Source organism: Fusarium oxysporum, chromosome XII (assembly GCF_013085055.1).
Source record: "Fusarium oxysporum Fo47 chromosome XII, complete sequence".
Lineage (NCBI taxonomy): Eukaryota > Fungi > Ascomycota > Sordariomycetes > Hypocreales > Nectriaceae > Fusarium > Fusarium oxysporum.
The window spans coordinates 689,529-705,397 of record NC_072851.1 but is presented as its reverse complement, the minus strand read 5'-3'; the positions used below and the strand labels follow the sequence as shown (position 1 = coordinate 705,397).

General features: G+C 47.3%; 6 protein-coding genes and 1 non-coding gene across 7 annotated transcripts; all 7 read right to left on the bottom strand.

Annotated features, from left to right (window-relative positions):
* Window positions 1–844: 844 nt before the first annotated feature.
* Window positions 845–6,399, bottom strand: FOBCDRAFT_193091 (uncharacterized protein; the record flags this gene model as incomplete). Its single annotated transcript, XM_059608742.1, has 12 exons — window positions 845–1,753; window positions 1,880–1,895; window positions 2,087–2,184; window positions 2,233–3,505; window positions 3,553–3,584; window positions 3,631–3,835; window positions 3,886–4,369; window positions 4,634–4,753; window positions 4,801–5,387; window positions 5,435–5,846; window positions 5,872–6,092; window positions 6,139–6,399. 12 exons carry the CDS (start codon window positions 6,397–6,399, stop codon window positions 1,056–1,058), a joined length of 4,407 nt encoding a protein of 1,468 aa, XP_059466362.1. The 3' UTR covers window positions 845–1,055.
* Window positions 6,400–6,965: 566 nt separating this feature from the next.
* On the bottom strand, window positions 6,966–7,841 carry FOBCDRAFT_171571 (AhpC/TSA antioxidant enzyme-domain-containing protein). The gene is made up of 2 exons (XM_031193425.3): window positions 7,574–7,841; window positions 6,966–7,530 (listed from the first exon to the last, which is right to left on the bottom strand). Exons 1-2 carry the CDS (start codon window positions 7,781–7,783, stop codon window positions 7,075–7,077), a joined length of 666 nt encoding a protein of 221 aa, XP_031030046.2. The 5' UTR covers window positions 7,784–7,841; the 3' UTR covers window positions 6,966–7,074.
* A 208-nt stretch (window positions 7,842–8,049) lies between these two features.
* Window positions 8,050–9,204, bottom strand: FOBCDRAFT_234191 (Nitroreductase-like protein). The gene has a single exon (XM_031193424.3). It carries the CDS (start codon window positions 8,968–8,970, stop codon window positions 8,185–8,187), a length of 786 nt encoding a protein of 261 aa, XP_031030045.2. The 5' UTR covers window positions 8,971–9,204; the 3' UTR covers window positions 8,050–8,184.
* Window positions 9,205–9,340: 136 nt separating this feature from the next.
* Window positions 9,341–10,027, bottom strand: FOBCDRAFT_234190 (uncharacterized protein). The gene has a single exon (XM_059609960.1). It carries the CDS (start codon window positions 10,002–10,004, stop codon window positions 9,729–9,731), a length of 276 nt encoding a protein of 91 aa, XP_059468163.1. The 5' UTR covers window positions 10,005–10,027; the 3' UTR covers window positions 9,341–9,728.
* A 223-nt stretch (window positions 10,028–10,250) lies between these two features.
* On the bottom strand, window positions 10,251–10,322 carry FOBCDRAFT_t284. Its single transcript has one exon. It is a non-coding gene; the product is annotated as a tRNA-Gln (tRNA).
* A 341-nt stretch (window positions 10,323–10,663) lies between these two features.
* Window positions 10,664–11,788, bottom strand: FOBCDRAFT_193084 (uncharacterized protein; the record flags this gene model as incomplete). The annotated part of the gene is made up of 4 exons (XM_059608741.1): window positions 10,664–11,069; window positions 11,123–11,370; window positions 11,418–11,680; window positions 11,707–11,788. 4 exons carry the CDS (start codon window positions 11,786–11,788, stop codon window positions 10,664–10,666), a joined length of 999 nt encoding a protein of 332 aa, XP_059468162.1.
* Window positions 11,789–15,253: 3,465 nt separating this feature from the next.
* FOBCDRAFT_150121 (uncharacterized protein) lies at window positions 15,254–15,544 on the bottom strand (the record flags this gene model as incomplete). The annotated part of the gene is made up of 1 exon (XM_031193422.2): window positions 15,254–15,544. The coding sequence occupies one exon, from the start codon at window positions 15,542–15,544 to the stop codon at window positions 15,254–15,256; it is 291 nt and encodes a 96-aa protein (XP_031030043.2).
* Between the last annotated feature and the right edge of the window lie 325 nt (window positions 15,545–15,869).

Below are 15,869 nucleotides of genomic sequence, written 5' to 3'. Positions count from 1 at the left end.
GTGGTGTTTTGTTGATGAGAGAAGGAAAGAAATAAAAGGGGGAGACCTGGATTTTATACCCAGCTGGGACGGACTTTTAAGTTTGATATTTCGCGATGAAAGTATCCCTGTGTTTGGTGGAAGTCTATCTTAAGCCTATTGCAAGCACAAAGAAGGTCCGAGTGTTGTTAGTCACCTCAAAGTTTAGTGATGTACAATTTGCAAAGGTCTCATGGCAAGTTCGTGGTTAATAGTTGGATCGATAGCTTAGACTTTCGTCGATTCACATACAATACCATGACAACAGGCTTTGAGCAAGGGCACCTGGAAAGTAGTTTCCAAATTCCGATATGGAGCTGCGTGTTTAAACTGAGGGATTTTTCTCTGTTGAGTCTATGTACATATTGCCTTCTAAAAGATTTAGTTAATTGGAATTTGTTTTTACATTGGCTTAATATATCTCGTTGAGATATTTTAAGCTTTCACATCAATCAAATACTCCTTTACAAAGCGGTTTGGGGGAAATTCTGTGGCGCGCCGTTATAAGCGGCAATGGCTTGAGGTAATAGGAGCACATATTTTGGCTTTGGTGAGGGCTTTTATCGCTGTTCACCTTGCCCTTTGAATGAAGATGTTTACGTAGGGCTACCATGTAGATCACCTTTTACGTGACTTACATGATAAGTAGTGCAGTTGAGCTGAGCATGAGAGCAGAAATAGGTCTCACTGATTGGTATCTGGAGATGTTTACTTGGACTTGATGGCTAAAGAAAGTTGCAGCCCGGGCATCGATCGGTCTTGTTCTGTTGAATCCCAGCTACCTACCTAAGTTCTGCATGATGGTAGTAAGCTCTCAGTGACACCTCTCAACTGCAAATAACACATCTGATGGTTCAAGCTACCATAATAAGCTTTCATGAAGAGAGAACAGGATTCGCCTCTCGCCTCAGGGCTTCAAGGTCGATAAGCTGAACTCTAAGCACAACTTATATCTGATAACCCGCGCAGCCCACCAATTTTGAAAGTCTCCTACTTTACATGAAAACTTATCGCCCAACCGGCGAAAGTTTTATCAATCACATCCTTTCCACAATTCCCGCAACCTCATCTAATGAATCCACTGTGAAATTTGGCTTCAATCTCTCGCATGCGCTCTTTTCCCCATATCCATATCTGCACCAAATAGACTTGGCTCCAATATTTGCGGCAAATTTCACATCTGCCTCTGTGTCCCCAACGACTAAGGTTTTCAAAACGTCAACATGTGAGAGTCCACGAGCTTTCAGGGCCGGGAGCAAAACATTCTCGAAGCTTCCAGTGTCCGGCTTTCGCGTTGCGCCAGGGGTGTTGTCTCCGACGATTAAGTCTTGCGGGATGGTGTCAATGCCGTTGTTCTTTAGTGCTGTCTCAACCGCGGCTACACCTTTGTTGCTGACAATGGCGACATAAATCTCTCTTTCATGCAACTTTTTCACAAGTTCTTTAGCCCCAGGAAATGCCGAGACAAGTTCTTGTCCCTGGCCATTGTAGAAGCGACGGTACGTTGACGTCCATTCACCCTCGTCGAAAGAGTCCGGAGAAGGATGTAGTTCCTTGAGGACTTCCTTGAGACCCAAGCCAGAACCGATCAACTTCTGCACCTCAGACTCTGCTGGAGCTGAGGCTGGAAGGAGTGTGTCGAAGGTGAACTTGATACTGTGAGAGATGGCTTGATGGGTATCGAAAAGAGTCCCGTCAAAGTCGAAGATGACTAATTGAGCAGGCATATTGATGACTTGTTGAGATTTTTGAGAGAGGTATTCACAGATTGAGTAGATGTTGAGTGTCGCACGAGAATTGATCGAGTGAAGCTCAGAGATGCATGAGAAATTTTATTTAGGCTACACCAAACCCCGCTAACCATCACGCTGCGTCATCTGTCAGCAATAAGCGCAACACCACTCGCCTTCTTAAACATGGGACAAAAATGACAATCGCATTGGTTTCAGAGCCCTTCTGGCATTTCATAATGGGAGAAATCTTCCGGCATATGAACCAGTGATTCCCACATATCCTAGAAAGACAAACACGTCAGCTTGGAACACTGTCTCGTTACAGAGGAACATACCCAGTCTACGCCATCTGAGCTATTTAGCATGGCCTCAATGCCCTGAAAGTCGGTCGAGAAAGGAGTTTCGCTCGTATTGTATTGCCCGTTCATGTGCCCTGTCATTGTCAGTCTACAAATCACATGGTTTCGAGCATCAGTCTTACCGTTGCCGTTGCCGTTGCCATTGTGAGCTGGGGCTTTCTCTTGGTTTACAACTAGAGGCATCGACTCATCCTTCGAACCAGTCGTGACAGCTTTCAACATCACTGTGAGCATATCATATGCCTGCTTTGCCTCAGCAGAGACGGCCTTAATAGCTGCCCAAAATGCCTGCGAGGTTTTAAGTGCGTCGATCATACTCTCCCGAGTATATCCCACGAGTTCTGAGTTCTGTTGCTCTGGCGGCATACCAAGCTCCACGCAGACCACCATAGATGCCAGCGAGAAGTCATGTCTCTCCAGAGAGGTGAGAAACCATCTGTCATTGTATAATAGCCCACCAACTTGAACCTCCTTCAGGATACTAGCCTGGTGCCCAAGGACTGTCATCGCTGAGTCAACGCAAGCCGTTCTCGAGTAGTTGTACTTGGGATCATGGTATGCCTTTGTCATGTGATGGCGGTGTAGTGTACATCTTGCCTTCTGGAAGAGAAGTTCAAGATTGTATCGCCTAATGAGTAGATACGGCGGGACCATGAAGCAATCTTCCAGCTTGGCTATTTTGTAACAAGTGGGCATGGACTGATGCATTTGATGAAGCTTCTGATCAAGAGTCATGATCTCGTTGTAGTCTTCTGTCTTGCCAAGTGAGACCTGGTTGAAAATAGTTCGGAAGATGGTCATCATCTTGACTTTGACGCGGGTGTACAAAACGCCAGTACCTTGCGTCTCAGGTCTTGGTGGAGGAAGCTGCGTGGACTCAGGGCCAAAATCTTCATCATTTATGTTGCGCGGCAGACGGGTATCGCACTGGGACTCCTGGATAAGCGATGGCAGGCCCAGCTGGCAAGAAGTCAGGATGTCAAGCTGCTGGAGAACACCCCATACACGACGCCTCATCTCGCCGTGGAACGGTGAAATCCGAGGGTAGTTATCTGGATCACGATGGTATCCCATCCGCATAGCCAAACGAATAGCAATACCGGTAAGGATCCACACGCCGAGATGAGCGTCTCGACGGCGCACGAATTCACCGTGGATATTGAACAGAAGAGTCTCCAGAGTATACTTACCAGGCGCTGTAGAGTACTTGGAAAGAATAAGACAGTCGGTGCATCTTTGCTGGAAGGACTCTGCGACCTCAAGAGGCGAGCCCATTCCTCCAGGTAGCTCATCCTGTGATCGGATGTACAGGAATGTTCCAGTGGCCAGAATGCCGAAGAGCATCCCAACCCATTGAACAGATACCGAGTTGGGGTCATTCCAGAAGCGTTTGTACTAGAAGAAAATGAGTGAGGAGAAGATTAGGTAGAAACGTAACTTACCTCGCCTTCAAACTCTCCTGAATGGGTGATCACTTCGAAACGTCAGTGACAGTGCTGTAGATCAATAGTTAGACGTACAGATTGACGGCTGAGTCGAGGTGAAATAACGAGACACAAGTCTATCCGTGATGTGTTTCGGAGGAACATCCGCAAGAATGTCTTCAAGGCTCGGAGCCAGTCTTCCAGGTCCCAGAAGCAGCGGTACTTGACTTTGGGCTTGATCAACAATACCCAAATCACTCGCTTCGTGGCTTTCGTCCAGATGCTCACGAATATGCTCAACCTGGGGTATCCTTGTATCAGAAGTGCTCTCTACGTTGGATAGGTACTCACCTCGTGACAGATAGCAGACCAGTGACTGCTAGAAACATAAATTGTCTCATTCGGATTCGCCATCATCCTTCCAGGCTTGACCTCAGAGCCTTCCTGAGAGGACCGATGAGACCCTTGGTGGGATCCTGTGGCCAGAGAGTTTGTTACATAAGTACTCGCCGGGCTCTTAATACTGGGTGAACCGTTGGATGTCCCCTGCTGAGTCGGAAGCTGTTGGACGATAGAGCCCAGGAGTTGCTCAAGGTGGCGCACGCGATCACTTAGATCATGTTGTCTGCTATCCCTTCTCTGAGCAGCAACACGACCTCGAGGCCATGGCGCGTATTGACACGAGACATTTCTCGCAACACAATTGCTACATGGCTCATCGCGATCACATTTGAGTCTGAGTATCTCGTCAGCATCGTCATCAGTGCCAAGAAAAGGCGGCGTACTTTCGTTGTCGACAGGAACTGCACGACAACGTTGCTCGGACAGGCTGTTGCTGCATCTTGGCTAAGTCTTTCTTCTTTATATTTAGGGAATAAAATTGAGGAAACAATCTATGTAAATCAGGATGAGAATCACCTCCACTGATAGGTAATTTAAGCTTAGATTGCTTAGCGCATGCACTGCCGCAGAGTCAGAGACACGCGGATGCTTACGTCACGTGAATGCCTCACGAACTGGCTACTCTTTTGGACGATGATTATTATGTACAAGAGCTTGTGATTCTTTATCCTGCAGTCTTGGCTATTGATCTGCGTACAGTACTGGTCTGTAGTGCGCCCTACTCGCAGGCCCGCTGTTCCATTCGGTGAGACCGGGTGAGATTTGCCAGGGTTTCAGCATAGGGTTGACACTTGCTTTTAGGGCTGAGAATGCCTTGCTTAGACGATTGGTGCGTAAAATCTCATCCTGTTCTCGGAATCCCACTTCTTTTTGAGGGTCTTGAGCTTTTCGATCCTCCAGGGCTCGTGGCCGTACATTTCTTCCAGAGACTCGAAGCCGTGAGCATAGTTAACGTATGCGCGTAAATGCTCCGGGTCTCCACTAGCCTCTAGCAAATGCCTCCTCAATTTCTCACCATGCTCTTGCGCAAGTCCGTCGAGCGTCGCGTTGGGTTTGTACAGAATGTAAGGTGTAACAAGAATCTCATCATCGCGGTGAGGGAACGCAGATTTCTTTGCATCAATTGCCTTGACGCCGTGTGTGGAGTACCCTTCGAGAAGAAAGAATGAACCAGCGAACTTGGGAACGCGCTTCGACATGTCGGCGATTTCGTTGAAGACCTTTCGAACGGCAAGGAGATCGTAGGTTTTGAGGCCAATTGGGTATCGGAGACCAGTGAAGCCCTTTGCGCACCCGACGGTATCATCGCCCATAAGGGTGATGGCGGCTAACTCAGGCATTGAAGCTTCGCCGGCATCGACGTTGATAGGGCCGAGGTCGTGTAGTGGTTTTGCGTAGTCTCGCGCTTCTTGGGCAGGGCCGTCTGATATGACAGCGTACCAAATAATTGGCTGCACGGTGTTAGCTAGACCTCTCAGCTCGAAATGAAGATACTCACCTTATTGGGATCAATCTCAGGAATGTTGACGATATAAATCCAGTGAGTCAAATGCGGCGGTTGGGTCTTCATCATCTTATTCGTCAACTCCAAAACATCCTCCAGTTCATCTCCAAAGAATATGAAAATCTCATAAGACCACTTCAGATTGTTGATGTCGTAGATTCGGTATTGCCATTCCGTCACAATGCCAAAGTTATGTCCTGCTCCACGAAGAGCCCAGAACAAATCAGAGTTCGAGTCCTCGGAAGCCGTCACTGCGTCTCCGTTGGGGAGTACAACTCGTGCAGAAATGACTTGGTCTGATGCGAGGCCGTATTGGCCTTGCAACCAGCCGTGGCCGCCACCAAGGACGGGTGCTGAGACACCGACGCACTCGCAGATACCGGTGACTGAAGGTCGTATTAGCACTCTGGCCTCATATTGTAGGAGTTGACCTGCCTGTTTGCTTTCCAGCTGTCCAAAGCTCATTTACGACTTTCTTTACACTCGCGCCTCCACCTATCCTCGCAGACTTTCCATCTCCGGCAATCTCGACAATCTTTTGATCTCGCAGGTCCACGACAATAACATCCTTGGCCAGCTGTAGTGCTTCAGTTGCTCCATGGCCACCAGATCTGGCGAGAAAAGGAATGCCATGCTCATTCGCGTATCTTATCTGCATCATGTCAGCAGGATTCTCCTCTCAGAACCATCATCCTTACAGTTTCTTGCACGTCGCTCTCGGAGAAGGTTCTCACGACTGCTCCAGGCTGCGGTCCATGCCAATCCCGCCATCTACTAACAAGACCACCAAACGAGGGGTCATTAGGCAACACGATTGATGCTTCAGGTGAGAGCTTCGACGATAATTCAGGCCATGAATTCTGTGCGACCAGCGATGCGAGACCAAGACGTCCGAGAATTTTCTGCGGCGAAGGTGCCTTGCCCAGCGCCCAAGATGCGCCCGCAGCAATAAACTCCATGACTTCGTATCAATTCAAACAAGATTTTTACGAAGATGAATGGCTGGGAGACGTCGGTCAGCATTTAAATGTCATCTTCAGCCCCCATCTTCGCCGGATCCACCTCATCCATTAGAGCTTACTTGGCGATAGCCTTATTACCAATGAGATCAATGTTTCTTAAGTCCGATGATGCATTCTCCGGATTTCAGCCAATACTATTTGATCTCGGATAATGAGAGTCTGTCCGAGGCGGTGTTCTGCGGCGTTAATAGTTGTTTTGCCTCGCTTAGCAAGCTTGTTCAGAGCGAGTATACGACATGGAGCCAGTCGCTTGAAGCGAGGATTATTGGTCAACCATGTCTACATATATTCTCTCAAATACTGTGAGTGAACAACCCTATCCATCAGGGAAAGATGAGGTCTCATTCCCGGTTCTTCCACGACTGATCGTCTTTGTAAGGCGAAATGCTCGTAAGAATACCTTGCAGGAATGTCCCATCAAACATTCAATTTCGCTTCTATCACCAAGCTACCAATGCTACAAGGCTTTGGAGTAGCGTGCAGCTTTATTAAGAGACATTGCACCTGATTCATCTTTCAATTTGTCGTATATGGTTGGCTTCTCACGCACTCTCCTTTACATAAGATGCCAAACGACCCCATGCTCAACACCTGGGTATCACCAGCTCATCCTCACTTGTTGAGTCCCAACACCTCCAAAATATCATCAGTATCCGTATGATCCCTCGAATTCCTCATCCGATGACACCACGTCACTTTCTTATCCTCTCCCTCCCCAACAAACAAGAACTCTCCGCCCTGTTGATTCGTGGTTCCCCAGTTCCACACGGGATATCCCTCGAGTAACTTCCAAAACGCATTCTTCATGGACAACCACGCATTCCAAAAAGACGACACCGGAATATACTTACTCGGAGGCCCCTCTTCCCAAGTCTGAATCATGCCCAGCGTCTTGTAAAGCTCTTCAGAAGGATCAGTGTAGATGGGAAATTCGCAGCCCGTGTCTATGCGATACATGTCAACTGTTCTAGGATCTCCGTGACCTATTATCACAATCTCGGTGTTGATCTCGTTTAGCTTTTCTGGAGTTGCTTTTTTGGCAAGAAAGCTGGTGTAGCTCACGCATGACTGATGGTGTTAGCTGGGTTTATTCCATGCGTAGGGAACTTACGCAGCAGAAGAAATGGCGAACAAAGACAACAAGAACTCGACGGGGTAATTCAGGTCCGCTGTAGATGCTCTTGAAGGTATGCTTCTCTCCCTTGCCATCAAGGACCTCAATTCCATCGGCGACCTTTAGTGCCTCAACAGTCGGCAGGTCATCGTTGACTTGGCCGCTGGAAATCTCCTTCCCTTGAGGGATCTCACACGAGTTGTCCATCTTGAACCTTCTGAGTAACCTGCAAAGCCAAGTTTGTCTCCTGCTGCATGTAAAGATGCGGGGCTGTTATGTGCCTCGCTCTCTGAGGCTATGATCATCGTCAAAACACCAAATGTTTCTGACGTAAGCACTAGAGACGTTTATGTCAACACTCCGGTCAATGCCAAGTCTTTTTGCCTTGAATTAAGGAGATCAGCATCAAGAGCGAGGCGATTTGTCTACTTCAATTTTCGGAACGGTTCACCGAACGAATGTATCAGAAAAACGAGGTCTTTACATACAACAAATAGGGGCCAGTCACTCGGGGAAGCGCTGGAATGGAACCCAACAGTCCAGGCCATTTACTGCTAAAAGCGCTAAGAAAGAAGCATAACACCACTAACCCAACACGACAGGCTCCGCTATTCCATCACAAATCTGACACTCTGCTTCCAGTCATCCCTTGGCATCTTAAGCGAATTAATATGCTGTGACTTATTCTCAAACCCAATCCCAACCGTGCAAAGAATATCCAAGTTCTCATCAATACCCAGTTCCCTCTTGATAATGTCCGGGTATCCAGTTGGCGCAGCAGAAACTTGCGTGCCCAATCCCTTCTCCGTCAACAGTAAAAGAAGTGTCTGCAGATAAATACCCACTGACAGAACATCGCCTTTTTTAAGGTCTTTATCAATAGAAATAACAGCGACGACTGGCGCGTTGTAGAAGTTAAAGTTGTCGATGAGAGTTTTTGTCATTGCCTCTGTATCTCCGCGAGCAATGTTGTATCCATTTGGTCCATAGACGTGATGTCCCAGTTCCGAGCGATAGTGGTTATACGACTCAGGTATAGCATCAATCTTGAGCTCCTCTTTATTCTCAAATGCAGCAATAAGCGCAGCAGACAAGCGCTTCAGCGGCTCACCAGATGCGACAGTCACTCTCCACGGCTGGATATTCGTTGAAGAAGGCGCATGCTGAGCAATACTGAAACAATCCTCAACAACAGACATGGGAACAGCTTGACCAGTACAAAATGCACGAGTACTATGTCTGTCGAGAATAGTTCCAGCTACAGCATTGCGAGCTGATTGGATCTCATGACGCTGGAAGGTTTGTTCTGAAGACATGGCGGGCTTGTTGTCGTCTTGGATGTGATCTCTGCAGCCGAAAGCTTGGGGCATGATGTTCTTGAGTATAAGAGACATGGTGACTTATGGATTTTCAACGAGGATCATCTGCCTGAGGTGTCAAAGCCTTTACGTGATCGTTAGTCGCTTATATGGACAAATTCTGGGGCGGCTTTATCCATAATCGGACTTAAGCATCTCTTCGGTCGGAGCTTGTAGAGGCTTAGAATGGAGGTGTTATAATGCAGGCGTCCAATAGTGCATATGAATTTTCGGTTAAATGGTGAATCGTAGTCATTCCCTGGCTCGGGCTGGCTTGTCGTAGCAGGAATTTCCGGCTCGACGAGGGGTACCAATTCGTCCGAAAGGCATTACTCATCGTCCATAAGCAGGACTGTGGCGACGCCAGCTGACAAATATTTCATGCAAGAAGCCCATTAAGAGAAGCCTTGGATCAAAGGGTGTCCAGGACCATCCCAGGTAATGTCCAGGAATGATTACAGACCAGAGCACATTATCGGCGATACGAAATACATCTTCGCGAATCGGGGTTAACAAATCAACTTATACAACGAGCCCAAAAACATCAGTCAGGATTTATGGGATAATTATCACAAAGACACTCGGCATGCTTTTCTAGTGTATTGGCCCGAGTGACTTCTATGCTCGATTCACTTGAACTCAGTTCACCATTATACCCCTTATCTAGCCCATATTTCATTTCGAACTGCCTGATTCCCTAAATTCCATGTATTGAATATTGCCTCACAGCCACAGATTCCTTCTGCGAACGATACATCACATCGACGCAACGAGGCCCATCTCCAGTCGAGTTCTTAACCTGAGCCTCCCAAGCATCGCGCGGCGTTGCGAGCTTTTTCGTCTCCAGGCCAAGGTCTGTGCCGAGAAGTTATCATCTGTCGCTGTCCGATGTCAGGTGGGGTGCACTCGTCATCTCCGATCGCTTGAGAAGGTCGCCAGTCGTTGTGAGTTCCGAGCGTTTTCGAGGTGACGCTGGCACTTGTTTGAGTAGCGTCGATGCCGGCATCTAGTTTGTTAGCTCCTGTCCAGCTATCTATGTAGATTACTGGTTCATTGGGACAACGGTACATATTCGCGAAGATAAAAAGAATTTTCCACTACACAAAGTGTTTCGGATACTTGAGATTGAGCTTTGTACTTACTTTCCATCTGTTCATATGTTGCTGCGCAGCATGTCACATACACGAAGGCAGAGTTCACTCGCATCAAGGCTTAAGGACAAGAAACATGAAAGTGAAAAGCAAAAGCAAGTATTGAATTGGAAAATTGAATAGACGCGATGCACAGTTATAAAGTTTAACAAATGTCAAAAAAGCAGGTCTCGGAGGGAGTCGAACCCTCGCTGGCGGAATCAGAATCCGCAGTCATAACCGTTAGACCACGAAACCGTGTTATGCTCTTATCTGCTTTTTTGCTTACTAGCACAAATATTTGCTAGCTATGCAGCAGTGCGAAAAGTCTAAGAAACATAAGATGATCTGCGCATGCTGGGATTGAAGGCAGGAGAGACAGTGATTGTTTTCACTACATCTGTGACTACAATGTTAATATTCCCCAGCAAGATTTAATGCTGAACTTGTAGGAGACTTAGCGGAGCGGACAAAGAAGCGAAATGCGAGAAGCACCAACATGTCAAATAATTTTCGCTTCCATACACATGTTTCTATATCAGTCCATAAACATTCAGCGCTACCATTGTTATAGTCCTAGCAATACTTCAACCACCAAATCATGCATAATAACGAGGCAAGTCCTCGAAAACAAACCCGTGCTCCTTCAATTGTTTGCTCGCCAAGTCCCAAAGCCTACCAACAGCCTGAGGATCATCCAACCACTTATTGGCCTTGTCATCCAGCTTCTGAACCGGAACGTAATATCTTCCAGCGTGCTCGTAGGCTTGCGAATTTGTGGCGCAGAAGAGCGAGTTCATTGATCCTTCGAGTGGTGTGGATGTTGGGCCGACTTTCATGGCGACACGTGTCATGGCTCCAAAGATGTTATTCGAGTGAGATTGCAGACCGGACTTGATGAGACCTGGGTGAAGAGAGTAAGCTGTTACACCGAGAGGTTGGTAGCGTTCTGTAATCGCTTTGGCGGCAATGATGCTGGCCTGCTTGCAGTGGCCATATCTTCTCCTGATGCAGGTTAGCAAGCTGGATTGAAGATTGACCTGAGTTGGATTGCTTACCATGGTGCTAGTTGTCCAGTGACATCGGTGAGATTGGGATCCTGATAATTGATGGCTTCCGGTCCCATTCTGAAAGCCATGTCGCTAGCAACATTAACGACTCTCACACGGTCCATGCGTCCACTGGTTTGAGCGGCGGCGACGAGGAGAGGCATCAATGACATAGTGAGAGCATGATGGGAGAGGAAGCATGTCTGCCATTGGACTTCAAAGCCGTCCTTTGTCAATTGCCAGGGACTGGCCATGATCTGATACTGCGTTAGTTATATTCCTCAAGGCTTCGGTTGGGACTTACACCAGCGTTGTTGATCAACAGATCAAGGCGATTTTCGCGACTCATGAAATCGGCAGCGGTATTTTTGATGCTCTGAAGGTCTTGGAGGTCTAGCATGAGGAAGTGAAGGTCTAAGTCGGGACTGTTTTGTCGCATCTCAGAGATAGCCTTGTTGACGCGTTCGCTTGAGCGGCTGGCGATGTAGACTCTAGCGCCCTTGAGGGCGAGTTGAAGTGTTGTTTCATAGCCAATACCGGAGTTGCCTAGATAGTCAGTGGCGAGTTCTGTAAGTGTTAAGTTGATGACTTACCGCCTGTAACGATGGCGATGTAGCCCCGAAGACTGGGGATATCGCGGATTTGGAACTCGGGTTCTTTGTGACAGTTCTTCATGATGTCGGTGTAAACGTGCAAAAGTTTTTGATGATGTATCAAAAGGCGAGTAACTAGTGTATTCGATGAAGGCGTTTGCCGGGTTGTTGAAGCTGGTCTGATAGTCTCGACTTCTGTTGTCGCCCTTCTCTCATCTTATACCAAGAATCTCAGAGGCAGTGTAGCCAATCGGAGGTGGTACTGTCCGATTCTACGGGGTTGTCCGCGGACATGTCCATGGTGGGGCTGCGCTGAAGGGTTGAAGGCTTAGCTTACGGCGCAGAGGCCAATGTAATTACCGGAGTCAGCTTTTACAGTATTGATTGAGTGGACAAGAGGGATTTTTGTTTAATCGAAGATGGGTCTTTCTTGATAGGCACTCAAATATACCATGTTGGGTGATAAGCACGGCCTGGTTCATTGGAGATTGGTTGATGAGGGTCCCAGGACCGTGGAGTCTGACCGGCGATCCAGTCGCATGAAGTGCCCCTCTTGGCTCATTTCTGAATCAACGCACGTTCATTTCGATACTCCATGGGCACCATTTGGTTCTGAAACTATCATGCAGCCCTACAAGGCACACGCATCGTCAGCCGGGATGCAGGTGCGGCAAGCAAAACCACGAACAGTCACTGGCTGACACAAATCCAGCCATTGCGTCCAAGCCAATTTGAGAAAAAATTTACTTGGTGGCCTACTTGCTTCCAAGAACCGCTCTTGATCTATCTAAGTCGCCTTGGTATTTCTTTTCGGCTGCTTTTGGCATTGAGCAAGCCTCGCATATCCACTCATGGTAGATTCCATTTACGGTAACTCCATTGCACTTCTTCTCACTTTTTGCTTTCTCGGATTGCACTGTTTCTCCCAAGTCTAGATTACGCTCCTTTGGGCAGAAATGGCATTTACTTATGTTCTGAGTGACTGTGCACATTGTGAATGGGGAAGTTCTTGGATCTTGAGGTTTGAGCTGACTGGTACCAGGAGGAATGTTTGCTTCTGCACGAGAGGGCACGGAATCTTGAACTATATTTATACTACAGCCCCACGGGAAATCATTTAACTCTGTCAGTCACGTTAGCTCATGTAAGGCACCCGATGAGCTTCAGCCCTCAGTCAGAATCCATCTCCGGCTAGCCATTAGTGAACCATGCAAGCAGATTCCGTGGCGCTGTAGGCAGCATGGATTTACTCACAGATCATTATGTATCTAGGGCAGATTCTTGTCGAGCATAAGCATAGAAGTTTTCTGCGTGCCTCACTTCGATGTATCATGCAAGGTAATCTGTCGTTTATATTCCAAGGTTGATACGACAGCATGAAAGTGTTAGCCAAAATAACTCGTCAGCTGAATCTTTCCCTATCGTGTCTATCTGACTATCATTACATGTTGTAGTACCACTCCTTCTCTTTCGTCGGGAGATGCTTGTGGTCTTTGCATGCCTTGGGCCCAGACATTTCTTGCTCGTTTCTCCTGGGGCACTTCTTTCCAGCCTTAGCATCATTGCATTTAAGGAGGTCGTCAGTATCAGGGCCTTCTTTTATCCCACAATGGGGGCACGTCCATGTTATCTTGGGGATGGTGCACATGGTTCTTGTTGGTGATTTAGTTGAGTGTATGTCGAGGGAATCTCGTTGTAGGTTTTTGTGAATGGTAGATAAAGCGAATGGGTTTCAAATGTTTACAAGAAAGTAAAAGCACAATCGATTCAGCGAAGATCTCATTTTATAGAGTGTTTCTGGTGATCAGCTTTGTTGTCAGTGAATCGGGAGTCTTCTTGTTTGTAATGTGAACAGAGTCAACTCTTTGTTCGCCTTTCACACTACGAAGAGGTCACTGAAGGGCCAGCCTCCAATTTTCATCAAAGCATGTCGGGAACACTGTATCATCTGCTCAAAGACAGGTTTCTGACAGGCGGGGCTTAAGCCAGATAGTGGCTTGTTTACTTTATTTTAAGTCGCTCTTCACAAAGGGTTTGCCCGAACAATAATAGTCATGTAGAAAGCAACCTCCTGGATTTTATTTTAGGAACAGTTGAAAGAGTCAGTAAATGATCTCTTAACGACTTGATCCAGTCCAGGGTGGCCCGCAAGAAGTGTCATTGCGACAACGCTGACAAAGAGTATTTGTCTCCTCGGAATCCTTCTTTGCGCAAAACTCTCCCTTCTTCTTGGCAGGTTCGCACATCTTTGTCCATGTTTTTCCGTACACCTTCACCATCTCTTGCTCATCGTAGTCAAGGTCGCAGTTGCCGCAATGGGGCAGCCTAATATGTTCAGTGCACATGATATGCGTTCCAATATTTTTGTGTGGGTCTTTGGTTCGTGTTGGTCCAAGTAAAAGCTTTGCGTGAGAGATGGGAGAGAGAAAGAGTAGGAGTTGCCGCGGGCTTATGTACACCAGTCAAGATCTGTGATCTGTATGAACCACGGAATAAGCAGTCGACGGTGAAACAGGCACGGAGGGAAGGTGAATAAATCAAAAAGAAAACGATACAGACTTATCACTCACCTCAAATTATCGGCGAACCAGAAAGCATCTAGTCACAAATGAGGTTCTTGGCAGGACTATTCGAGGGAGCCCAGGACAGACAGTGCCCTTCAGCCTTCTCAAGATATTCTTATCCACTCTCCACCAAGGATTTACCTGAACAATCAGTAATTATGCTTCAATTTTCACTTCAGAAGATACTAAACTAAAGCCATCCGTTTACTAACGCTCCTACCAATATGTCCCAACATCATACAGTCCATACAATGTGCTCTGCCCGCATACCTGACAGGAGCCGTCCCTCTCTTGATCATTTCTTTGTTCTTTTGGACATTTCCTCCTCTCTTTCTTAGCAGTTTCGCATTCCTCAGTCCTGGTGTCCTCGGATTTCTTTCTCTCTTGCTCGGTGGGTTCTTTCTCGCAGACGCCGCAAAGCGTCCGGCGATACTCGTCTGTGCACATGGCTTATACTGTTATCCAGCGTCGCTGCAGAGTTTTTGGTTGAATGAAAGGCTTCAGTGTGAGCTGAGACACTCAGGGAATGGGAGCGCTTGCAGGGCTATATATAATAGTTCTGGGCATTTGGAGGCGATGACAACGAACGCCGGAGCAGTGTTCGTGTCAGAAAGTCAACATTGTTTCACTGGACGGACCAACAGTCCCGATAGCCTCGCTTCACTTGTTCACTCTTACGCTCCAAGTAAGTAACTGAGCGACATGCTTTCCTTAGCCTACTAATTACAACAAAAATTATAATGTGATTCACGGCCGCACGGCATGACAATGCACAGCTCATAGAGGCTCGATATTCACTGCATAAGAATTCATTTGTTTGCTAATCTTCGAAATTCGTTTCAGATACTATCTATGAACAGGTGTATTGGATCCCACCCATTCCTCACCCAGCTGTTAAGGTGTACACTAGAAACTCACTCAGGGTTTTTGTGTTAGTTAGCGGCTCGACCTCATGCTCACTGCTGACACGGAAGCATGTTGCCCTACTTCTTGCCGATCATCTTCTTGACTTTATCCGCGAAGGAACCCGTCTCTTTCTTGGAGACCTGTTGTCGGATCTTCGGCTGATAGTCGTATGGTTCCATGTAGGACGGGCCACGAGCTGTATTAACCTTGCATGCTGGGCACAGCCATGCATTGTTGATCACGATCTCACTCCTTCCCAGACAGGCCTTGCCTTCCTTGACAGCGTCACATGTCTCAGTGTTGGTGAGCGCGATATCCTCAGCTTCGCAGTTGCCGCAGGTTTTGGGGGTAGAGTAGATGATACACATGGTGAATGGTGTTATTGTGGAGGTTCTTGGTGATGTTACTTGGTGATCAGAAGCATCGAGAGCAGAAGTTGCTGCAGTTATAAAATACCATCCTCTTTATTGTTCTCATACATGATGGGACATCGCTCAAATAACACAGTTTCTGAACAAGGAACCAAGAAACAAAGGCACATCATGAGTCAATGTTACTGCCTAGCGGAGAGTGAAAGGGAAGTCAATTCTCCGCCAATAAAGAGCTCCTGGTGTTTCGGAACAAGACATGGCCAGTGAACAACGCCAGGCAGTGACATGGCGAAAACACCGTGCCTCCAAGCAGTGAATATGC

Coding starts and splice junctions, on each gene's coding strand:
- FOBCDRAFT_234190 (XM_059609960.1), bottom strand. CDS start 10,004: ATGTACCGTTGTCCCAATGAACCAGTAATCTACATAGATAGCTGGACA.
- FOBCDRAFT_234191 (XM_031193424.3), bottom strand. CDS start 8,970: ATGTCTCTTATACTCAAGAACATCATGCCCCAAGCTTTCGGCTGCAGA.
- FOBCDRAFT_171571 (XM_031193425.3), bottom strand. CDS start 7,783: ATGGACAACTCGTGTGAGATCCCTCAAGGGAAGGAGATTTCCAGCGGC. Junction 7,531..7,573: donor TTCGCCATTTCTTCTGCTGC/GTAAGTTCCCTA, acceptor TAACACCATCAG/TCATGCGTGAGCTACACCAG.